The sequence below is a fragment of the Moschus berezovskii genome, chromosome 10, assembly GCF_049115385.1.
Source record: "Moschus berezovskii isolate FMDL1 chromosome 10, NW_MosBer_1.0, whole genome shotgun sequence".
In the NCBI taxonomy this organism is placed as follows: Eukaryota; Metazoa; Chordata; class Mammalia; order Artiodactyla; family Moschidae; genus Moschus; species Moschus berezovskii.
In genome coordinates, this window is record NC_142469.1 from 90,945,627 (window position 1) to 90,971,837 (window position 26,211).

A 26,211-nucleotide genomic window follows, 5' to 3' on the forward strand; every position below is an offset into this window, starting at 1 on the left:
TTACATTAAGGGGGCTAGAATTTATGATATGCGGTTTAAAGTTTGAAACTCCACTAGTGACAACCAAAGTTACTTCATTTACTAAAGCATATTTTATTAGACAGGTCGACTTGGCTATACAACTTGAGGGCCATGAAAGACTTCAGTGAGAGTTTCTATCTTGTGCTATCTCAAAATCAATGTTCATTGTGCAGATTTTGGTAGCTCAATACACCGATAAAGCATGCCCTTGTTGGAATGAGCCCATCTTAAATTTGAAAAGTACTAGTTCTGATATCTTGAGAGAATTACACAAAATATCCATCATGTCCACATATGTAAGGTAATTTACTTATTTGTCCTGGTTTGAGGTTTAAGGAGGAGAGTTACCCAACCTCCAGGGGTACCAGGATACCTCTGTCCCTGGCTGTACCTGCACTCTCACTGCACTTTTCCTTTTGCCTTTGAATGAAGCATTACATGAGCATATTCTGTGAGTCTTCTGAATCTTTCCAAGTATTTGAACTTGTGAAATATTTGCATATGCAAAGATTATCCTAATATTGTACTTAACAATATTACTTGGATTATTGAGTTAAGAGTATGATTGTCTCTAGTAAAACCTAGGTTTAGACAAGTACTTATTACCAGTAAGGAGAATATTAAGGAAAAAATTGTACAGATTTTAATCAGTCAAGAAGAAAAGTATGAATAAGCAAGAGAATACACAAGAGAGTATGATACATGTAGGAATATGAAGATAATCCTACACAGATGACCATGTGTAATGATCATGTTGCCTCAAAATTCTTGCATTAGTAGTTAGCTTCCATGAGCCTTCAGCTTCTGGAGGTGCTCTGAAAATCCTCAGGTTAAAATCACTTAGGAATGCAACCTCCAGCAGTATTCAAGTTCCCTTGTATTTGTTCAAAAGTCTGAGAATGAAGACAGCTTTATATAACTTAAATTCATGAATAAATGTTCCAATGAAATGTTTCCATATCCCTAGATTGATAAGTTGGAACATGCTTGCTAAGACTACAAGTCTGATCATATTTTAATCATTATAAGTGTTGTGGTTTGTCAACAGCGGAATGCTTCAGAAAATATTCACACTGTTTAATATATATTTATAAACCACGGAAGGAGATAACTATAGGCAATGCATTTGGAGCTACTCACAGGATTCTTTTACAATTGTGTCAGTCAGTGTCCCCACCTTTACAGTTTTCGCAGATTAATTTAATTACAAATGAAGCATGAACTCGCTGCATCTGCTATGCCGGACATGTTTTCCCATTAGTGTTTAATTTTGTGGCCAATTTGTTTCTACTGAAATGAATTCTTTAATTTTTTTCCATCAAAATTTTATCTAGTGTCTATTGGATACTTCACGTGGTGCTGCCAGACAGCCATTCTGGCTTTGCCAGATAACATCCTTGTAGATCTGGCATTTTTTTTAAGAATTTCTTTGCCGGCTAGACTTTGTGTTCCTATAACTGAATTCTTGAACTTCTCTATTACACAAAATATCCGTCCTATCCACATATGTGAGGTAATACACTTGTTTGTCCTGTTTTGTTGTAATGGATACACTATTCATTATTGTTTTATATGAGACTTGTGTAAGGACTCTTAGAGTAGTCTGTATAGTATAATCATCTCTAAAATATTTATACTACATTTTACAGCACTAGTATTAGCCTTTGTAGTACATTTTTTAATGCTACAGGTCTGAACTTCTATGGCAGCAATTATTTTATATAACATCAACACATCAAGATATTATTATTTTAAAAAATAACTGAAAACATTTTAAGAAGTGTTTTTATAGTATTTAAAGACTTTTTAAAAATGTGTCTTTATAGTGTTAAATAAATGGATTATTCTGAAATCATACCAGTTATTAGCTTATATATCTGCCTCTTTTCTTTTAAAATTTGATAGGATACAGGGAAGCCAAAATTCAGTTATTAAAAATATTTATATCATGGTAGAGCATTGCATTTTATAATACTGGCTGGACTTCTTATGTATTAAATTTAGGGTTTTTCTTTTTAGTTTTAGTATAAGACCCATGGTGATACAATGTTAATATTTAGAACTGGGTATTCAAAATTCTATTCAACAAGGATACTCCTTGAATAACATAAACACAATCCTGAGATTCTCTTCTTTTGGTTATAGAGCTTAATTATGCTCACTTATTACATCAGTGAATGGTAATATGGGGAGAATTAGCAACAGTTCATAACTAGCTAATTAGCAGAAAATGTTGGACAATTTCAGTTAATAATAGGGATTTATTACATGTGGTAGAAGGACTTAAAGACCTTGTACAAAACCTAAAGACATTTTGACTAACTTAGTTTATGCCTGCAATTATCTTTAGGCAAAGAGACTAAGCATTGGCTATGAAATTAAGAGGTTGGCTTTAAAGGATAAATTCGTTATCTATTGCTGTGTAACAAATTACCCCCAAACTTAGTAGCTAACAATGATACACATTTATTTTCTCACAGTTTCTGTGGGTCAGAAATATGGCACAGTTTAGCTGAGTTCTCTGCGTCATAATCTCTCACAAAGCTAAAAATGGAAGTATATACTGTGGGTGGCGTCTAGTCTGAAGGCCTGATTGTGGAAGGGTACACTTCCAAATTCACTTAGCTAGTTATTGGCAGAGTACAATCATCAAAGACTTGAATTTAGGGATTCGTTTTTGTGTGTGTGTGTTGTTTTTTTTTTTTTTTTTTTTGCTGGTGATTGGGGATGAGGACTGCTCTCAGTCCCTTGCCATGTGGACATTAGCAAAATAGGAGTTGTTTCATCACAGCCAGCAAGAGAATCTGCTACAAGATGAAGATTGTTATCTTATATAGCTTAATCATGAGAGAGACATCCTATCAACTTTGCTATATTCTATAGAAAATAAGCAAGTCATAGGCCTAGTTCACAGTCAAGGGAACGGCATTACACATAGACATGAATCTCAGGATGTGGGGATCAATCTGAATCATCTTAGAAGCTACCTACCACAATGAACAATAATTATTTGATATTGTCATTCTGTTAATTTCATTTATTCAGTGGCTCAGAAAGTAAAGAATCTGCCTGCAATGTAGGAAATCTGGGTTCGATCCCTGGGTTGAGACAAACCCTTGGAGAAGGGAATGGCAAACCACTCCAGTATTCTTGCTTGGAGAATTCCATAGACAGAGGAGCCTGGTGGCTATAGTCCATCGGGTCGGCAATGTAGGACTTGACTGAGAGACTAACATTTCACTTTCTTTCTTTCATACTGTTAATACATCTAGATCATGGTGTAGCATTTTCATATTTATACAAAAATTAAAGATTTGTGGTGATCACGATACCTATGATAATCTGCATGCTTATGTGCTGTGTTTCAATTCATCTTTCTGTTTCTGTGGAGTCTTTTGTCCACAGGAATTCTAGGACATAGGCATTACTTGGATAATGTCTTAGGTTATACATAGTACAGGTATTTTCATGATTAAGTCAGCTATAACTTGACCATGTGCAAGAATTGTAGCACATCTTGTCTGACAGTAAACCCTACATGTTAGAACTGTGGGTTTTGTGTCATCAAGAATAATGTTCGGTTCAGTTAAGTTGCTCAGTCGTGTCAGACTCTTTGCAACCTCATGAATCATAGCACACCAGGCCTCCCTGTCCATCACCAACTCCCGGAGTTTACTCAAACTCATGTCCATCAAGTCAGTGATGCCATCCAGTCATCACATCCTCTGTTGTCCCCTTCTCCTCCCACCCCCAATCCTTCCCAGCATCAGAGTCTTTTCCAGTGAGTCAGCTCTTCACATGAGGTGGCCAAAGTATTGGAGCTTCAACTTTAGCATCAGTCCTTCCAGTGAACACCCAGGATTGATCTCCATTAGAATGGACTGTTTGGATCTCCTTGCAGTCCAAGGAACTCTCAAGAATCTTCTCCAAAGAGAACATCAAATACCCTGGTTTATTAAATAGTGAAAATCTTATGTACCAACACATAGGTGGGACTTTGAGACTATTATTATAAGTCCCAGTTATGTGTTGGTACATAAGATTTTGATGTTCTATTAATAGTGAAATTGTTGGTAGACATTAAGAGTGTCTATATCAATAACAAAGAAATATTATTTCACCTGTTCAGAGGACAGACAGGGAGTTTGTGTGTGCCAATGTCTTCCCCTGAGTTAAGTCATTAGATAGATTTTAGGAAGTTGTCCTGAGTTTTACTAATATGAGGTGATGATTTTTTTTTAATTGGAGGTTAATTACTTTACAATGTTGTGTTGGTCTCTTCATCCTAATAACATGAATCGTCCATATGTATACATGTGTCATCTCCCTCGGGAGCCTCCCTTCTGCCCCTCCAGGTATCGCAGACAATTGGGCTGGGCTCCCTTTGTTGTATAAGCAGCTTCCCACTAACTATCTGTTTTACACGTGGTAATGTGTATGTTCCACTGCTGCTCCCTCGGTTCGTCCCATTCTCTCCTTCCCCTGCTGTGTCCACAAGTCTGTTCTCTATGTCTGCATCTCATTCCTGCCCTGCAAATATGTTCATCAGTACCATTTTTCTAGATTCCCTATGTATACACTGTTGTTATTGTTTAGTCACTAAGTCACGTCCAACTTTTTTGAGACCCCATGGATTGGAACCCACAAGGCTCCTCTGTCTATGGGATTTCCCAGAGAAGAATACTCAAGTGGGTTGCCGTTGCCTTCTGCAGAAAGTCTTCTCCATCCAGGGACTGAACCCAGGTCTCCTGCTTGGCAGGTGGATTCTTTCCCACTGAGCCACCAGGGAAGCATATATATATGCATTAATATACGATATTTGTTTTTCTCTTTCTGACCTACTTCACTCTGTATAACAGGATCTAGGTTGGGGGTGATGATTCTTTAAATGACACCTTTCTTTGTGATGTCTGTATATTCCCTACCTATATGCTACAAGCTAAGTCACTTCAGTCGTGTCCGATTCTTCGCGACCCTATGGACTGTAGCCTGCCAGTCTCCTCTGTTCATGGGGTTCTCCAGGCAAAAATACTGGAGTGGGTTCCCACACCTTCCTTCAGGGGATCTTCCCAACCCAGGGATTGAACCCACATCTCTTATTACATCTCCTGCACTGGCAAGCTGGTTCTTTACCACTAGCACCACCTAGGAAGCCCTTTTCTTATCTATAGCTTCCCAAATCACAGAGAATAGAGGCCCTTTTAAATGTTTTAACTAAGGATCCATTATTATATTTGTGTCTCATTTATTTACTTTTAAAGTCTATCTGAAAATGCCTGGTCAAATGTTAGATATTTTCTAACTTGGTAATTTTTAATTTTAACATTCCATTTTCTGTTTGATTCTCCTAATTCATATCTGAGCCTATTTGCACAGAGGATATAGTCCTTGTTATGTCAGCTTTGAATCTACCCCATAATTGTTTGAAGGTTTCCTAAAATCTGTCTTTCATCTTTGTTTTGAATCTTTAGTGAAAGAAAAACTTCTGAAATTGCATTATGTAATATATTTTCTATTTTAAAATTTTACACCACTGAGTTATTTAAATCTTCCCTTTTTGAATCCGCTCCTTTTAAAATATTTTCCCACATGCGGCTAACAATTAATTGAATTAATTGGTACATATCTGCAGTGCAGGACAATAAGTGTCTAATAAAAATCCGGAATTCTGCACAAAATATTTTGCCTGTACCCCTGAAGTTTAGGAAAATCATTAATTATATCTCTCAATTTGGCTCTAGACCAGGGTTTTAATTCGACTTCAGTGGATCTGACTTGTGTTCGAAAAATTTTAAACGCAGTATTCTTTGCTAATAAAAACTCCAAAGACAGAATACCTCATTTATAAAACCAGGTTGCATGGAAAAAGAGAAATGCAGAGGGTAGCTTTCGGAATGTTACAAAGGCCTTGACGAAGACTCCATTGGAATTTGAATTTTATTTAGCAGCCTCAGAATGCCAGTTAAAAGAGCTGAATACAGTAAGTCCCCTACATACCGACCTTCAAGTTTTGAAGCTTCAAGGGTGCGAATGTGTGTTCACGTGTCCAATTGTGTAAGTTAGTTCAGGTGTCTGGCATACACTGTCATGGAGTGCACCCTGTACAAGTGGCTGTGCTTCTGTGTGCTGTGCTGTACAGTATTGTGTAGAGTACAGTAGTATAGTATCTTTATTTCAAGTCCAGGATGTCCAGAAGCAAGTATAAAGGCAGTGGTATATAGCCGATTATGATAGTTGGGTACCTAGGCTAATTTAATTAGTCTTGTGAACAAATTGAACTTACAAACATGCTCTCAGAACAGAACTTGTTCATACATAGGGGGCTTACTGTATTGACTATTAAGTATTTTATCTCCTAATTTGTCTACTGTTGTTGCTTAGTCACTCAGTCGTGTCTGACTCTTTTGTGGCCCCATGGACTGTAGCCCACATGGCTCCTCTGTCCATGGGATTTCCCAGGCAAGAATACTGAAGCAGGTTGCCATTTCCTTTCCCAAGCTGTTCTTAAATATTTTAATTTATTGCTTGTGTCCCCCATAATGGTTATTATCATTCTATCAAATCATCTTTCTAAACTTTATCAAGGAAACAGAAAGATTTAGAGTTAAAATATGGCTTATTTTGGAGAAGGCAGTGGCAACCCACTCCAGTACTCTTGCCTGGAAAATCCCACGGACGGAGAAGCCTGGTGGGCTGCAGTCCTTGGGGTTGCTAAGAGTTGAACACGACTGAGCGACTTCACTTTCACTTTTCCTTTGATACATTGGAGAAGGAAATGGCAACCCACTGCAGTGTTCTTGCCTGGAGAATCCCAGGGACGTGGGAGCCTGGTGGGCTGCCGTGTGTGGGGTCGCACAGAGTTGGACACGACTGAAGTGACTTAGCAGCAGCAGTGGCTTATTTAGGAAGGAGGAGTTCTTCCAGGAAGAGCTAAGACTTTGATACAGACAAACGCCTGACACACAAAAGAGGGAGGCCACTCTGGTCAGCCAGGAGAGTGTGCTTGTGAGTGGTCAACGGTTATGCATTAACATGAGTCTGTTCCTGAGTGATTATCAGAGGCCAGGACTGGCACTGGCTGGTTAACACGTAAAAACTGCATTCCCTGACGGCAGCGCTTGTTGGTGACTGAACAGATTTAAAACAGGTTCTGGTGGTTCCTGGCTCTCACGGCTTCAGAACAATGAATCTTTTCCTAAATGTATGGAAATACATGTTTTTATTCTCACAATTTGGGAAATAACGGCCCAGTCCAAACACAGAACCGTGTGAAAGGGTTTTTGCCAAGACTTGACAAATGTTTTTCTCTCTGTGAAATACAAAACAGACTTTATTCTGCAAGGAAAAGATAAGCCAGGCATTTAGAAACAGGGCTGTCTCTCCTTTCAAGAGGTGGGTGAAGGGAGATTTCGTCCTTCCTTAGTATGTCTATTAGAGGCTGATAAGTCAAAGGCCCTCTGATGCCGCATACAGATCATACATAACTAAAGGGCTGAGACCCTAAGACCTAAAGGAAGTAACTTAAAGTGAGCAATATAATATGTGGAAAATAAGAGAATACAGATTCTTCTAAGGAATTCAAATGGAATTTATGTTTAAAACATCTTTCTGGCTGGCGAGAAAGGAAGAAAATGCTTTTCTAATGAGCTGGGCTTGTGTCTATGAGCTGGATTTGTCGCTGAAAAATAGATACATAAAAATAAAAATTTTGTCAGTTTATTTCTTATTAACTTATTCTGTTATACTGTGACCATCTAACCTTCAATGGAAACACAGTTTAGTTTCCATTTTCCCCTTTCATTTTCTGAAAGTGTAGAACTGAGTTCCATCTACAAAGCAGCATCCACTTATAACACTTTAAGAAAAGACAATTTTTATAGGCCTAAGGATGACACATTAGGCTTGCAATGAGATTAAATTTGGGAGTATGACTGTCCAGAGAAAACAATGTATGTCTTTATTTGTGTGATAAGGAGGCATTTTTAAAAAGGAACTAAAGCACCACACACCATGGAAGCTGTGAATATAGCTATGACCTTGCAACTAGTGAGCACTATTGTTACTGATCAGAAAAACTTTGGATTCATTTTAAAACTATCTTTCTTATCACAGGATGTGAACCCATTCCTGTCCGCTATCTTGAGTGGAGCAACATAGAGTCCATCATAGCCATCGCCTTTTCCTGCTTGGGCATCCTCGTCACCTTGTTTGTCACCCTGATCTTCGTGCTATACCGAGATACACCTGTGGTCAAATCCTCCAGCCGGGAGCTCTGCTACATCATCCTAGCTGGCATCTTCCTTGGTTACGTGTGTCCTTTCACCCTCATTGCCAAGCCCACTACCACCTCCTGCTACCTGCAGCGCCTCCTGGTCGGCCTGTCTTCTGCCATGTGCTACTCCGCTTTAGTGACCAAAACCAACCGCATCGCACGCATCTTGGCTGGCAGCAAGAAGAAGATCTGCACCCGGAAGCCCAGGTTTATGAGTGCCTGGGCCCAGGTGATCATTGCCTCAATTCTGATCAGCGTGCAGCTAACCTTGGTGATAACCCTGATCATCATGGAGCCCCCCATGCCCATCCTGTCCTACCCGAGCATCAAAGAAGTCTACCTTATCTGCAATACCAGCAACCTGGGGGTGGTGGCCCCTTTGGGCTACAATGGGCTCCTCATCATGAGCTGTACCTACTATGCCTTTAAGACCCGCAATGTGCCCGCCAACTTCAATGAGGCCAAATACATTGCCTTCACCATGTATACCACCTGCATCATCTGGCTGGCTTTCGTGCCCATTTACTTTGGGAGCAACTACAAGATCATTACTACCTGCTTTGCAGTGAGCCTCAGTGTAACGGTGGCCCTGGGCTGCATGTTCACTCCCAAGATGTACATCATTATTGCCAAACCCGAGAGGAATGTCCGCAGTGCCTTCACCACCTCGGACGTGGTCCGCATGCACGTTGGCGATGGCAAGCTGCCCTGCCGCTCCAACACTTTACTCAGCATTTTCCGAAGAAAGAAACCAGGGGCAGGGAATGCCAAGTGAGTTGTCTGGCCTGGGTTTGCCTTTTCTCTCTCCGTCTCTCACTCTCTCTATTTTCTTCTATTTGACTAAAGCATGTTCTTCCATTTCCCCCATGTTTTCCATGTCCTTTCTTAATGCTTTCTTTTTTTTTTCTTTCAAATCTCACATTCTGTTGCAGTAGGAATGTGTTAGTACTAAAGATCTTCAGTGTTTTTATTTCTTTGAAAGCGCAAGGAGTGTGAAGCAACAACCAGCCGAGCGTATATTCACTCTTACCTGGAATCTACAGCTTCTGTTTTCCTTTCGCATGGGTCCTCCTTCTGTGGTATATCAGTACATCTCTGGGGTCTGGGCAGAGATGCAATCTCTAGTTCTAATTTCTAGTTTAGATTATGGTTGAGATAGTTTCTGATTTACTTTTTGGTCACTTTTGAGTCACACCTGGGATGGAGAGGGAGGAAATTTAGCACCTGGGGGAATTGGCCTATTTCAAAATTTGAGTTTAGTTAAGCACCAAGTATATCCTGAAATAAGTTCCCTTATGCAACTATCTTACCAAGCACCACCTCTTCTTTATTTTATGTGCACTGTAAACTTCATAATGCTACACATGAATTGACCTATCTCTGCTACAAAGTTAGGATCAGAATGATTTCTAGCCATCAAGCACCAAATGAAACAAGAAACCAGATTAAGGTAAAGAGCTCCAACCTGAGAGTCAGTGTGAATATCAAAGTCCAGCTTATTTCTATTTTGGTAATTTTTCTGAGTAGTTTATATAATACACACATTCCTGTCTTTTTCCTGCCTCTGTTTTGCAGGGAAGCATATGCTAAAATTTGCATGTGTCATCTCATTCTGAGACCCATGAAAACAGATTTCATGTCACATTTACAACATTTAAAATAACACGCATGCTTGAAGTTCTAACAGTAGTTTAATTTTCCAAAAATGAAACTATTTCCCCCAGTGGCAGTATTAATTTTACTTTTTAAAACAATCCTATGAAAGTGAAGGCTTTTAACAGTAATAGTTATGTAATTGTTTCAGAACTATTTTGTGCACTTGAATATGTCAGCAAGGTAAGAGGAATGGGTGTTATTTTCCCCCTTTTGTTAAGTGAGGCCCCCAAACCACTGGGACTTTGTGTGACTCTTAAGTAAATTCCATTTAGTTAGCTATTCTTTGCCTAGGCCTTAACTGGCATGAAATTTCTCATCATAACATATGTCAAAAAATCTACATATCTTAAATTTCTGGGTTTTATATCTTTGCTTGCAAAGCAGCACCATGGGTCTCTTTTATAGAAACCATATAATTGGTTTGAGGCTCAGATGAGGGAGTCTCTAGGAAATAAATATTTTTGAAGTTCATCAAGTTTTATTATTACTTCAAATAAAGCATCCCTAACTTTTTTCAGTGTTAAGGATGAAGTCAATAGTTTGCATCTACTTTTTCATGAAATTCTGATTATTAAAGCCACTTATTTGTTTCCTTCCCTTGCCCTGATTTTTCATTCTAACCAACATCCCCTCAGTTCCAGTGAGCATGAAAGCAAAACAACAGTGCCATGAAATGAAAACAAAAAACAACAGACCATAGCCACAGAGTCCAGATGTACTATGGCACCATGACAGTTATCATTTAGATGGAAGGAATGAGAGGAAACAAAATGAAAAGAAGGGAGAAAACACTCTTTAAACTCGAATGTATCTGAAGACTAGGAGGCTTCTTGTTGCATCCCATATGGCTTTCTGAGTGTTCCATCCTACCAAAAACCGTTACTCAGCTCCATGTTTTCTAACTGCCTTCTTTACGGTTCTTTAGAAGTTTTCTTATGATTTTTGGTCATGAGTCATTTCTGAAAACTGTTCTAACCATTTAATGGAAAGAGGGAACCTATGTAATCAAGATATCTTTTGTTGGTACTCAGGATTATGCATTTTGACAGCTCTCTCAGTGATTCTGTGAGAGGCAGATACGGGCACCTGTCCAAGAGAGCAGTGACTAATCCTTAGAACACACTGCTTCACTGCTGGGATAACGTGAAGTTAGCTTACCATGGATACAGTCCCCAGCTATTGTGCTTATTCTGATTACCTTCTCACACCTGGAACCGCTTTCATTAGGAGTTGAGAATATTCCCAGCATTATTATGAATTTAGAAATTAATTTCATTGGAATCACACTTTTGAGAGAAAAATTACCTTGGTCTAAATTGAGCTGGTTGTCTAGGAAGCACTGCTTTCAGCACTTAATGCATTGCTCAACTTTTAGCTATCTTTTATTTATCACATGTTATTAGATTCTGACAATAAGAAATAATGCTTCTAATTAGTAATTCTAATATGCAGCTTTCTTTGTACAATTGGTAGCTTCTCCAAAGTGTATCACACAGCTGAGCTGACCCACAGAGGGTACTTGAGGCTAAATTTCCATGGAAAACAACTGTTTATTTACTCATTTTTCTCACTTACTCTGCTGTTACTTCTCTTGTAACTCTCTATGAGACTGTACTTTTAAAATATAACAATAATCTCAGGGCCTGTTTTTACCTTTTTATTGCTGCTTTATGATTTCCTGGTTTGTCTCCAAAGTTTCTAAAACCACAAACAATCTAATATTTTCTACAGCAACAAAAATCTAGCAGAGTTTTGCCAACTGAAGCAAGGGGCTGAAAACTCTAGGGAACACATCACCCAATGAGTGTATTGCCATTCTGGATGTGTAATCCCTACGTTTATGGTGCACTGTGGGTGTTCAGCAGTCTGCATATGTAGCTATAAACACAGAACAGATGCTGTAATGAAGAGCTTCCAACTGATCCATCTTTTTCAATATTATTCTGAGGAGTTGCAAGTCCAACTATATTCATACCAGGCTGTTTCTGAGATAGAGGGAATGGCTGATGTTGTGTGTCTGTTTTTGCAAAGTTTACTTCCATTTGTTGTTTTGTTCACAGCCATATATCTGACACAATCAAAGGTTTGAACACTTGCCTTTATGTTTTCTGAAATAAAATTTAGGAGGAGTTTAATCAATACATTGGGTGTTTGGATTACTTGAGTTGCTTATAGTTAGAAGTCCTACTAGGCATAATCCTGTCCTGGAAGATCAACTGAATAACATAATTATCTTTGACCAGGATAATATCTTAAGCTATTAATGTATTTGAATGGGAACATATTCAGGCCCTAACTTAATATAAAGATATTGGTAAAATTCTCTTTCTTGGCAGGAGAAGAAACATAGAAATCTATCCATAGATATGAGTAATTAAGTTATTTAGGTCTGAGTTACTTGTCACTTCCTTTTAAAGCAAAATGAATTAGCATTATGCAACTAAAAGCTTAAAACATTATGTAAATGACATGCTTTCTTAAAAAAAATTATATCAATGGCTAAATGTCAAACTAAAATTTCTAGTCATTTTTTGAATAAATAACCTCAACGAGTGCCAAATAGTTTGAGGGCACATGGAGCTGAAATGTGACAACACACTCCTTTGACGTTTTTGGGGTGTGTAATTGCAAGCAAAATTAAAAACAATGATAATCACCAGAAAAATGCATTAGACTGATGCAAGGAGGTAATTTTAAAACATAGGCTTCTAAGTAAATAGTGTATTAATATGTTCTTGTGATTATTTCTTAAGCATCTGTATATATGCTTTTAATGAGGGCAAAAGCTAAGTGAAATGCAAGTCGAATGATGCTCTGAGGACATCTTCCTCTTGATCTGCTAGAAACATATTGTTTTGTCCACAAGAAAAGGTAGAGAAGTCTGCAGCATTAGTGTTTATGCTCTAATCTTTCCTCCTTTGGTTATGAAAGGAAGTACGGCTGTTAGCCAGAAGACATCAAAATCAAACAGAGATAGCATGTTCTCTTTCATAAAAAGAACTCATCCACTCCTCTAGCTTGTGAATGAGAAAATCTGTCATTTTAAAATTATTTTTCCCTTTAACCATATAATAAATGGCTTTAGAAGTCATTGTGATTCTTCCCTTGGTTTTATAGTAACTTTCAGAAGAGTTTATTGAAGTACTCATCATAGAATTTTAGTACTTGAGAGCAACATTTATGGTGAATATACTGTTTATTATCCACTTATTTAATCAACAAGTGTGTCAACAGTAACATATGCTTCATAAAAGCACTTAGGTACTTGGTATGGTGCTAGTTAATATTTAGGATAAAAAACAATTTAAGAGATGGGCACAGACTGCACCAGTCTTGCAATATAGTAAGGGAAACACTAAAAAATACAACTATATATGCTGGGTTAGGTGCAATAATAGAGGACCAATATAGCATTTTGTGTGTTCAGGGAAGAAAGAGATTCAGCCCAGCTAAATGGAGTGGAGTCTATGGAAAGATGAGGAAAGACTCTTGATAAAAATGGCATTTGAACTTAACCATAAAGGATGCTTTTCAACAGGAGAAAATGTGACCATTTCACATGCAGAAAATAATATAAGCAAAGAATTCAGAAATGTTAGTGTACTTTTGGTTTGAAATATGGAATCTTTTGAGTAAAGCACATGGAGAGGTGTAGTGTGGGAAAATTTGTAAATACAGAAAGAGGACAGATTACAGGTAGTGATCAATGTTCTAAGAGGAAATTTGGATATTTTTTTATGGCGACCACAAGATGCATTAATGACTTTTGTGAAATTTTATGATCGTGTGTGAACTTTATGGGAATAGATTGACTGTAGACAGACTAGTTAATAGAGTGCTACAATAATCCAGAGGACAGGTTAAAAATAAGAGGTTTAAATGAGAGCAAAGAGAGAAAAGGCAAATCCAAGGCATGCATATGAAGAAGTTTTCTGAGCTTAAGTCATTAGAACTGAAATATTGATTTGGGGAGAGGAAGACAGGCATGAACAAAAGAAATTATTGTTTGAACAACTCTCATAATTTCAGCTACAACTACCATGTAGCAGTTGGTAGTAGAAAAGCACAACTACCATGAAAACCGATAGGGAAGATAGGAATAGGACTGGGGAAATGTTGCTAAGTTGGGTTTCAGACTTAGTCAATCAAAAATCCTGTAATAATTCAAACAGAGGCATCCATAAGGTTATTTAACCATTTAAGTCAGGAGCTTAAGACGCAGGTCTGAGCCAGAGCTCTAGATTTGAGGATTAATTGTTAATGTTTACAGTGGCCAAAGATGTGATTGTGATATGAGAATAGAAGAAAGTCAGGGGAAGAACATTAGGAAAGACTTACTTACATTTAAGAGAGAAGATAAATAAGGAAAAACTGAAAGCAATAAACAGCACATAACAAAAAAGGGGGGAACAGAAATTTTGCATTATCAAGGAAACCAAGCAGGAGACTATTTTAATCTACTCTGTTGCCATAGGAAAATTGCACAGACTGGAGGCTTAGACAGACATCTATCATTTCACAGTTCTGAAGGCTGAGAGTCCAAGATCAGGGTTTCCTTATGGCTGAGTTCCAGTAAGACCTCTCCCATTTGTGTTGCAGACAGCTGCCATCTAACCCTAATAATCTCCCAAAGGGTCCACCTCCTAATACCATCATGTTGGGGGGTTAAGACGTCAACAAATGAATTTAAGGGAAGTGCAACCATTCAGTCCATAACAGACTGTTTCAGGATGATAGAACTTGGGATCTCCATGGATGGAAACACCATGGTTATCCTTGAGTGATTTTAGCAGTGTGATATGAGTAGAATTTTTATTGCAGTAAATTGAGGAGTTCATCATTAAAGGAGTTAAGAAGTTTAGACAGTATCTAAGGAGGCCAGGGAAGAGGATGTAGTGGTATAGTACAGGAGAAACGTAAGCTCACTTATAGTATATGAGAAAGCAACTGACAGATAAGGAAAAATAAAAAATATAGAGATCCTACAGTTTATGCTGGGCAGTCCGACCCAGAACTGTGCCCTTGCAATAGAGCTATTTGACATCAATTGACAAGTGTGATAATGAAGCACCAGCTCTGAAGAGCATGTTGATTGTGGTTGATGCTGGTTCTCATTAAGTTACATGCGTGTTGCCTGACATTAGAAAAGAAGAATCAAGGTGGGAAATTAGAAAAATTTTAAATAAAATCTGAAAATACACATCTTTACTACTGATCTTATCAGATCTCTGGGGATACAAACATTGTAAGAGTTGAGATGGGACAAATGTGGGAAAGCTGGAAAGTGAGGTGTGCTGTCCTGGCCTTGTGAGTGGAGCTGGAGGAGTCACAGATGCTAAGTTCAGGTTGCTTGTAGAGGAAAGAAGAGTGCCATGTATTCAGAGTCAGACTCAGATGAGAATGAAACAGTTCCCTTCATTCAGCTCTGATTAGAAGGGGCTAGAAATCCAAACCTTTGTCTCTCTTCCTGACAGCCAGGCATAGTGCCTGAGCCTGCCAGAGAGAGATTATTTTGTTTGGGGTAAAGTCTTATGCTCCCTGGAAAAAGCAAGCTGAAATGCCTTTACTCTCTGAACTAAGTAACACTGTGACCTAAAATCATATCAGTCATAATTTAAGGTGAAAACAAGTTAGTGAGTGAGTTGTGTGTTGAGGAGCGGCCATGGTGAGAGACCATCTTTCGAGACCATGGGCTTCAGTGCAGGCAGAGGGATGAAGGACATGAGCACATGGGGATGGACACAACTTGTTCCCAGCAGGTGCAGCAAATCTGCAGTCAGCATCGTTTACTTTCCCCCTCTTCTGAATAATATACTCATTTTTCAAATAACGCAGAAATAGCTACTTTCAATTCTCATATTTATGTTTTCAAATTCTGTGTTGAGACCATGGGGCACAGATTCTGCTGCAGCTTCAAAGAGAGCATATTCCTTTTCAATATAGGCTGTCTTTTATATTTCTTTCAAATTCAAATGAACTTGCATGACATGCATATTCAAGTTCTCAAACTTAATATTTTATTCTCCTATGTTTATAATGTGTAATTTCTGAACTGAATTCAAAAGCATTCCAGATGATATCTATAATGACCCAAAGTAGCAACATGGAATATTATTGTATAAGTAAAGAAACTAAGACTTGGGAAGTTCAAGGCCATTTTTGTGAGAGGAATAAATGGAACTAAAATCATCTTATCACTTTAATTAAAATATGATTTTAATCACTTTTATGTTTGTTACCTCAAAAATGCATTCATTCACACCTGCATTCAATAAAATGAATGAGCCATGGAGTTTGTCCTCAAGAAGTTCACAGTTTATGGTATAACACCCCATTACAATAGAATCCAGTGAGTGAAATAATAGAAAACGGTACAATGTGGTGATTTAGGTGGGTGTGTAAATTTAGAGTCAGAAGGTTACTGAGTCTGGGCTCCTTAGTTTTGCAAGGTCCCACTCTATGTAACAGGTAATTTTTATTCTTGGTCCCACTCTATATAACAGTCACCTATTAAATGAGAAAAACTATCAGAAGAGACACTGGAGGCCTCCAGGCTAAACATGATCACCGATGTTCTTAGATCACAAGAAAAAAGCTTATAGGCTCATTAATTAGAACTCTTTGACTTCAAGTTACTGAAGCCAAACTAAGCTGGCCTAAGCAAATTTATTTTCCCTTTGTATAAATAAATGGAAATTTTATACAGAGTATACTGCAATGCTTCACACATAGTAAAACCTCAATAACCGTTAGCTCGTGACACTAAAGTTATGAAAATGGGGGAGGAGATATGAAAGTTCGTATGCTAACATAAAACTCTGCACTACCCCTTCACGTGAGGAGAGAGCTGAAAGCTGGCTGTGTGCATCATTACTGACATTTTATAATATCCACACTGGACAGGATGGAGGAGCTGTGTGTCTGCTGAGAGCCCAGGCGTGAGGCTCTTACTCAGTGTGTGAGGTGTGCAAGGAAGGACACCCTGTTTGACATGACTTGGCACCCTGTCCATGCTTGGCCACAGCTAAAGAGAGATGAGATCATTTGCATTCCATCTGTTAGCCTCAGTGTCCACTGTAAAGTGTTATCTACTCAAAGGGAAAGCAGGCCATGTGAGCAACACGTTTGCAAAGCTAGTTCAGGAGCAGAAATATTAGCAGCCTGCACAATGAAGAAACAGAGAAGAAAGGACCAGAGGATTTGGAAGCTTCATGTTGAGAACAGTGCTTATAGGCTCATTAGTTAGAGCTCTTTTGAAGCTAGTTATAAAAGCCAAATTAAGCTAGTCTAAGCAAAAGGGGGTGGGGTATTTAAAAGAAAGAATATAAGAAATAATTTCTGATATCTTATGTTAACAAAGTTTGGAATGCTCCTGGGCCACAAAGTGGACTGGTCTCCTGAGGACAAAGGTTTCAGTGCTCCGTGTAATCTCCTGGCTCCCTCCATGCCTCCTTCTTCTCCTCATACACCTGCTTTCTCCATTTCTGGGCCCTCTCAATCAGTCCAAGGACACCCATCCCAGTGCTCCCGAGTTTACATGTTGTTGTAGGTCCAGTATACTGAAGACATTGCTTCAATTCCCTCAACCCACATGTCTCTACATAAGGCAGGCAGAAACTGATTGCTTCAGCCTGACTCAGATGTCTATCCCAGGTCAAGGAGATGATGGACAAAGGATGGAGTCACAGAATATAAAGCCATCTCCCAGGGGCCCATAACTCCTGGGAGGCAGTTCTCAGAAAAGTGGTATAATTATGACATGAGCAGAGGCCCTACAAGTATCTCCACAAGAGTAATTCGATCTCCATCCCACCAACCCTCCTTTCTTCTTCAGCATCTGAATAAGTCACTTCTAAGCACCAGCATTTTATATTTAGAAAGTTTGATGGAAAGAAACTCTAAAACTTGCAGGTGGTAACCAGTCAGCCAAATAATCACCTATCTGTGCAATATGTGAGTGACTATTACACACTCCAGCAGATATGCCAATAGAGGGGCGAGAAAATGCATCACTCTGCTATAGCGTTCGTTATGAAGGTAGAAGGTGTAGAGTCAGACAAACATAAAAACCAGGACTTGTCTTTGCTACCTTATAGAGGATCCTGGCTATAAAATACTCCTAAGTTGCCTGAAGACGAACAGAGCATGTGTGTGCTAAAGTTGCTTCAGTTGTGTTTGACTCTTTGTGACCCTATGGACTGTAGCCTGACAGGCACCCTTGTCCATGGGATTCTCCAGGCAGAAATATTGGAATGCTGGAATCAGGGGATCTTCTTGACCCAGGAATTGAACCCACATCTCCTGCATCTCCTACACTGCAGACAGATTCTTTACCCACTGAGCCACCTGGGAAGCCCCAAGATGAACAGAGAGGAAAGGAAAAGCTGTTTTTATAAAAAGGAATTATGGATCATTAGGATATTGTGCTCTGAATGAATTAAAATACATCATAAATTACAGGCCAATGATAAAGTATTGCTTATTATTAACATTGGTTAATAGAATAGTAAAAGAAAATCAGCAAATACTTAATCCAGTTAACCAAAAAAAGTGTCTTTGATTTTATTTCAGAGGGGTAAGGGAAATCTACTATAACTGAAGGCAACTTAATAACACCCTCTATGCAAATCATCTTCAAGATAAATGAGAAGTCTACTGCTAACAAAATTAGGTCAAGTCCCTAGTGATGCTGCTAAAGATATTGAAAAACAACTGCTTAAAATAAATCAATAACGATACAAAATACTTTCCTGTTTCTGATTTCTCAGTTGTAAAAATATATACTGTGCGCTTGCCCTTAGTAAATGCTCTCAGACACTGTGGGATTTAATGTCATTTTCCACTTGATTAAACTTCACACAGCTTGTTATTTGGCTTAGGTGGGTGTGGGATGGGGGAGTAGGAAAAGTGTTAACAAAGAAAAAAAGTGAAGACTTAACATGATCAACGTTGGATAAAAGAAGTTATGATAATGGGGCAGGAAGGGGAGAGGAGAGGGAGCAGGAGGGATGGTTATAGATCCATCCCCGGGCAGCTTAGGGACTTTAGCCAGTGATTCTGCCAGTGTCTTATTGAAAGAGATAGAACTGCAAGCCATTTTAGTAAGGTTTTATTTAGCTCCAACTGTTTAAAGTCAAAAGTTATTACAGGGCCAATCCTAGTATAAATATACTCTTGCTCTGATGGTTAGAATGGGCTCAAGGCCTAACACACCCCTTTTAACATTAGGAAGAAAAGCTCTAATGACTCACTCACACACCTAACGTGTGCCTGCCATTGAGACAAGGGCAGGGAGTGCCATGGTGAACAAAACAGATCCAGCCCCTGTCTTTGTGGAAAGTTGGATCCTGGCCAGGAGACCAGACATTAAACATGTAATTACAGGTGTAGTGAGTGTTTGTAAGGATAAATACAAGAGTGTTATTAAGAGGATCTAACCAGTTCTTGGGGACAACAGAGAATGAGATGGCTGGATGGCATCACCAGCTCGATGGACATGAGTTTGAGTGAACTCCGGGAGTTGGTGATGGACAGGGAGGCCTGGCGTGCTGTAATTCATGGGGTCGCAAAGAGTTGGACAAGACTGAGTGACTGAACTGAACCAGTCCTGATATGTAGAAGCTGGACATGCTCCCAGGATGAAGGATTACTTAGGTTAAGACTTCTGAAGGAGAAAGGGGGTTAGCTAGGGCAGGATTGAAATTAGTGCAGCAAAGTCAGGAATCAGAGTGTAAAGGCTTTGAGCTAAAAGACCAAAAAAAATAACAAAAGCCACTGATGGCTGAAGGACGTCAAGCAATTCCAGGATGCCAGAGGTGAGAATAGAGGGAAGTATGATAAGGAGACGAGAAGGGTCAGCTCAGATCAGATCATGCAGGGCCTCCATAAGGACCTCAAAAGTGCGGTTCTCATCCTCTGAGCAATGGAAGGCCACCCCAGTCACAAAGCAGGGGGGGCACTGTCGTTAGTGAGAACTGTACTTTAGGGCTAGCACTTCACCCTCAGTGTGGAGGACACAGGAGAGCAAGGTGCAGGTGTGGGTGCTCTGGGTGGAGGCTGGAAGGAAATGATAGTGACCTGACCTAGGGTTTTGACAGTTTTGGGTAAAGAGAATGAACATAGAGAATTGCTTAAGAGGTAAAAATAGAAGGAAAGATTGTTCACAGAAATTCAGAGTAGGTGGAGATGTGCAGTCACTTCAGGGTAGTTTAGCTCCAAAGCCCATAATACATGAACTGTTACCAGATTAAATGTGTTATCACACCCAAGATGTGGTTGTTCTATAAGAGAGGGAGACTGATAAGACCCAAAAGCAGAGAAAAGCAGTTACTCAAACGAGCATTGGAAATGGCCATAGAGCTTCTGATGCGGAGACGAGAGAAGGAGATGGTGACACATGGGCTCTGAAAACTTAGGTCCAAATGACAAGATGATTCCCAGGACTAAAAGGATGAAGCACACTATATTGGCTTAATGCCATCAAATGTTTTAATATTGAAACTTGCAACTTTCCACCCCTTCTTCTGATTCCCTGAGAGCAAGTAACTATTAATTATTGTATTTTCTTATTTATATTCAGTTTTGTATTCAAAGTCCTATACATAATTTTCCACAATTTCCTGAAAATGTAATTGAAATTCTGTAACCAAAAATCAGTCGATACAGAGCATTGCCATCACCCTGGAAATCTCGCTCATGTTCCTTTCTAATCTGTTCCACCATCTAGTTATCGCTATTTAGTCACTAAGTTGCGTTCGACTCTCTTTTGTGACTCCATGGACTGTAGCCTGCCAGGCTCATCTGTCCATGGGATTTCTCAGGCAGGAATACTGGATTGGGTTGCCATTTCCTTCTCCAGGGGATCTTCCCAACCTAGAGATTGAATGCTTATCTCCTGAATTGCAGGCACATTCTTTACCTTTGAGCCACCAGGGAAGATTGCCACTATCCAGAAAAGTGAAACTGTTAGTCCCTCAGTCGTGTCCGACTCTGCAACCCCATGAACTGTAACCCGCCAGAGTAGAGACAACCTCTATTCTGATTTTCATCCCTGGCAGGCTATAATCCATCCCCTGGCAGGCTATAATCCATGGGATCACAAAGAGTTGGACATGACTGAAGTGACTTTGCATGCACACATGTCCCACTCTACTTATCAGAAAGAAAAAAAAAAGGTGAAGGAACTCTGGTAGAGATAACTCAGAACCATTAGAACATCTATAGAATCTTATTTTATATATTTATAATGTCTTCTTTTATAAAATATGCTTAACTATGGAAAAGTTAGAGCCATATAACAACAACAAAAATACCACAAAGGAAACAGACAATAGAAACAGACCCACAGGTGAGACACTGATCACTGTTGGAGGTGTTAGAAAACCAAATCATTACTCTGAGCATTGATAAATAAGACTCATCCATTTAGCTTGTGTTTTCTATTTGAACTTTATCTCAGAGGAATTAAGTAACTGGTAAGTTTTTTTCTTTTAAAGAAAAATCTAATTAACAGCTACAGAAGATATAATAGAGCGATAATTGCATTATTTTATTGTTTTGTAAAAAAAGTAATTGATCTATATAATGTTACCAATGACTACTAAAACAATTAGATGAAAGACTGATGGGGAGTTTTATAATCTATACATCAGGCTGGCAGCCTTAAATCCACTGATCAGTCTTAATGTGATTACTCAGTTCAGTTCAGTTCAGTTCAGTCGCTCAGTCGTGTCCGACTCTCCGCGACCCCATGAATCACAGCACGCCAGGCCTCCTTGTCCATCACCAACTCCCGGAGTACACTCAAACTCATGTCCACAGAGTCGGTGATGCCATCCAGCCATCTCATTCTCCGTCGTCCCCTTCTCCTCCCGCCCCCAAACTTTCCCAGCATCAGAGTCTTTTCCAGTGAGTCAACTCGTCGCATGAGGTGGCCAAAGTATTGCAGTTTCAGCTTTAGCATCAGTCCCTCCAATGAACATCCAGGATTGATCTCCTTTAGAATGGACTGGTTGGATCTCCTTGCAGTACAAGGGACTCTCAAAAGTCTTCTCCAACACCACAGTTCAAAAGCATCGATTCTTCGGCGATCAGCCTTCTTCACAGTCCAACTCTCACATCCATACATGACCACGGGAAAAACCATTGCCTTGACTAGACGGACCTTGGTTGGCAAAGTAATGTCTCTGCTTTTTAATATACTATCTAGGTTGGTCATAACTTTCCTTCCAAGGAGCAAGCGTCTTTTAATTTCATGGCTGCAATCAGCATCTGCAGTGATTTTGGAGCCCAAAAAAATAAAGTCTGACACTGTTTCCACTGTTTTTCCATCTATTTCCCATGAAGTGATGGGACCAGATGCCATGATCTTTGTTTTCTGAATGTTGAGCTTCAAGCCAACCTTTTCACTCTCCTCTTTCACTTTCATCAAGAGGCTTTTGAGTTCCTCTTCACTTTCTGCCATAAGGGTAGTGTCATCTGCATATCTGAGGTTATTGATATTTCTCCCAGCAATCTTGATTCCAGCTTGTGCTTCTTCCAGCCCAGTGTTCCTCATGATGTACTCTGCATAGAAGTTAAATAAGCAAGGTGACAATATACAACCTTGACGTACACCTTTTCCTATTTGGAACCAGTCTGTTGTTCCATGTCCAGTTCTAACTGTTGCTTCCTGACCTGCATACAGGTTTCTCAAGAGGCAGGTCAGGTGGTCTGGGATTCCCATCTCTTTCAGAATGTTCCACAGTTTATTGTGATCCACACAGTCAAAGGCTTTGGCATAGTCAACGAAGCAGAAATAGATGTTTTTCTGAAACTCTCTTGCTTTCTCCGTGATCCAGCGGATGTTGGCAATTTGATCTCTGGTGCCTCTGCCTTTTCTAAAACCTGCTTGAACATCTGGGAGTTCAAGGTTTACATACTGCTGAAGCCTGGCTTGGAGAATTTTGAGCATGACTTTACTAGCGTGTGAGATGAGTGCAATTGTCCGGTAGTTTGAGCATTCTTTGGCATTGCCTTTCTTTGGGATTGGAATGAAGACTGACCTCTTCCAGTCCTGTGGCCACTGCTGAGTTTTCCAAATCTGCTGGCATATTGAGTGCAGCATTTTCACAGCATCATCTTTCAAGACTTGAAATAGCTCAACTGGAATTCCATCACCTCCACTAGCTTTGTTAGTAGTGATGCTTTCTAAGGCCCACTTGACTTCACATTCCAAGATGTCTGGCTCTAGGTCAGTGATCACATTATCGTGACTATTTTGGTCGTGAAGATCTTTTTTGTACAGTTCTTCTGTGTATTCCTGCCACCTCCTCTTAATATCCTCTGCTTCTGTTAGGTCCATACCATTTCTGTCCTTTATCGAGCCCATCTTTGCATGAAATGTTCCCTTGGAATCTCTAATTTTCTTGAAGAGGTCTCTTGTTTTTCCTATTCTGTTGTTTTCCTCTATTTCTTTGCATTGATCACTGAGGAAGTCTTTCTTATCTCTCCTTGCTATTCTTTGGAACTCTGCATTCAGATGCTTATATCTTTCCTTTTCTTCTTTGCTTTTCGCCTCTCTTCTTTTCACAGCTATTTGTAAGGCCTCCTCAGACAGCCATTTCGCTCTTTTGCATTTCTTTTCCATGGGGATGGTCTTGGTCCCTGTCTCCTGTACAATGTCACGAACCTCCGTCCAGAGTTCATCAGGCACTCTATCAATCAGATCTAGTCCCTTAAATCTATTTCTCACTTCCACTGTATAATCATAAGGGATTTTATTTAGGTCATATCTGAATGGTCTAGTGGTTTTCCCTACTTTCTTCAATTTAAGTCTGAACTTCGCAATAAGGAGTTCATGATCTGAGCCACAGTCAGCTCCTGGTCTTGTTTTCGCTAACTGTATACAGCTTCTCCATCTTTGGTTGCAAAGAATATAATCAGTCTGATTTCGGTGTTGACCATCTGGTGATGTCCATGTGTAGAGTCTTCTCTTGTGTTGTTGGAAGAGGGTGTTTGCTATGACCAGTGCATTCTCTTGACAAAACTCTATTAGCCTTTGCCCTGCTTCATTCCGTGCTCCGAGGCCAAATTTGCCTGTTACTCCAGGTGTTTCTTGACTTCCTACTTTTGCATTCCAGTCCCCTATAATGAAAAGGACATCTTTTTTGGGTGTTAGTTCTAAAAGGTCTTGTAGGTCTTCATAGAACCGATTAACTTCGGCTTCTTCAGCATTACTGATTGGGGCATAGGCCTGGATTACTGTAATATTGAATGGTTTGCCTTGGAAACGAACAGAAATCATCCTGTCATTTTTCAGATTGCATCCAAGTACTGCATTTCGGACTCTTTTGTTGACCATGATGGCTACTCCATTTCTTCTAAGGGATTCCTCCCCACAGTAGTAGATATAATGGTCATCCGAGTTAAATTCACCCATTCCAGTCCATTTTAATTCACTGATTCCTAGAATGTCGACTTTCACTCTTGCCATCTCCTGTTTGACCACTTCCAATTTGCCTTGATTCATGGACCTAACATTCCAGGTTCCTATGCAATATTGCTCTTTACAGCACCGGACCTTGCTTCTATCACTGGTCACATCCACAACTGGGTATTGGTTTTGCTTTTGCTCCATCCCTTTATTCCTTCTATAGTTATTTCTCCACTGAGCTCCAGTAGCATACTGGGCACCTACCAACCTGGGGAATTCCTCATTCAGTATCCTATCATTTTGCCCTTTGTCACTGTTCATGGGGTTCTCAAGGCAAGTATACTGAAGTGGTTTGCCATTCCCTTCTCCAGTGGACCACATTCGGCTGTGGTCCATGTGATCAGATCGGCTAGTTTCCTGTGATTATGATTTCATTTTGTCTGCCCTCTGGTGCCCCCTAGCAATACCTACCGTCTTATTTGGGTTTCTCTTACCTTGGTCGTGGAAAATCTCTTCACAGCCGCTCCAGCAAAGTGCAGCCGCTGTACCTTACCTTGGGTGAGGGGTATCTCCTCAAGGCCGCCCCTCCTGACCTTGAACGCGGAGTAGCTCCTCTCGGCCCTCCTGCGCCCGCGCAGCCACCGCCTGTTGGACGTGGGGTAGCTCCTCTCGGCCGCCGGCCCTGTCCTCAGGCGTGGGGTAGCTCCTCACGGCCGCACCTTTTTGCGTCGTTCGTTGCGCCCAGGCCGGCGTCTCTCGCGTCGTGTCTGCGCCACCAATGATTACTAGAAGACCCAATTTATGTTCTTCCCCATAAAGTATAACAGAGAGAAAACACCACCTCTAATGAACTATTCTCTCCATACAATTGATCATGAAGCTGATCAAGAATTCAGATCTAACTATAATTCCTAGGAGATACAGGTAACAGAGAAACATGTTAAATGACACATAGAGACTCAATCCATAAAATTCATAATCTGGATGCCTCTTCAACAAATAGCAAGCAAAAAGGAAGAGGGGACATCCATAGATTAAAAAAGACATGACTCACTGACAAAATATGATATGTAAATATTATTTCTATGATGATTTGAAAATCAAAAGTAAAATAAAAATATAAAGATGAGACTTCCCTGGTGATCCAGTGGTTAAGACTTTGCCTTCCAATGCAGGGAGTGTGGGTTTGATTCCCAGTCCAGGAGCCAAAAGCCAAGAGCCAAGATCCCATATGCCCCTTGGCCAAAAAATCCCAAACATAAAGCAGAAACAATATTGTAACAAATTCAAAAAAGACTTCAAAAATATAGAGACAATCAGGAAATTAAAATATTTATTATTTAATATAAAAATTTTAATATCAAATACTGTGCTCAGTCGTGTCTGACTCTTTGCAAACCTATGGACAGAAGCCCAATAGCCTCCTTTCTCCATGGGGTCTTCCCCGGAAAGAATATTGGAATGGGTTGCCACTTCCTCCTCCAGGGGATCTTCCTGATCTAGGGATTATACCTGTGTCTCCTGCATCTCTCATATTGGAAGGAGGATTCTTTACCAACGAGCCACCTGGAAAGTCCAATATCAAATATTAAAGAATCACTATTAGTGTACTTTCATGGTGGTTTAGTCACTGAGTTGTGTCCGACTCTTGCAATCCCATGGACCGTAGCCTACCAAGCTCCTCTGCCCACGGGATTCTCCAGGCAAGAATACTAGAGTGGGTTGCCATTTTCTTCTCCAATTAATGTACTTTAGGAAATATATTTCCTTGTATTATAAAATTGTGTACCTGTACGGCAGGCATACATACTAAATTCTTTATGGATGGAATGACACTGTTTCAGATTTA

The 26,211-nt window shown here is 39.7% G+C and overlaps 1 protein-coding gene across 2 annotated transcripts in view; it reads left to right on the forward strand.

Moving 5' to 3' along the window:
• The window catches only part of GRM1 (glutamate metabotropic receptor 1), a 433,167-nt gene that overhangs the window by 391,875 nt on the left and 15,081 nt on the right, over window positions 1–26,211 (forward strand). For both annotated transcript variants that reach the window (XM_055433699.2, XM_088840946.1), the window contains exon 7: window positions 8,134–9,064. In XM_055433699.2, the coding sequence (XP_055289674.2) occupies window positions 8,134–9,064 (931 nt within the window). The remainder of the gene's footprint in view (window positions 1–8,133; window positions 9,065–26,211) is intronic.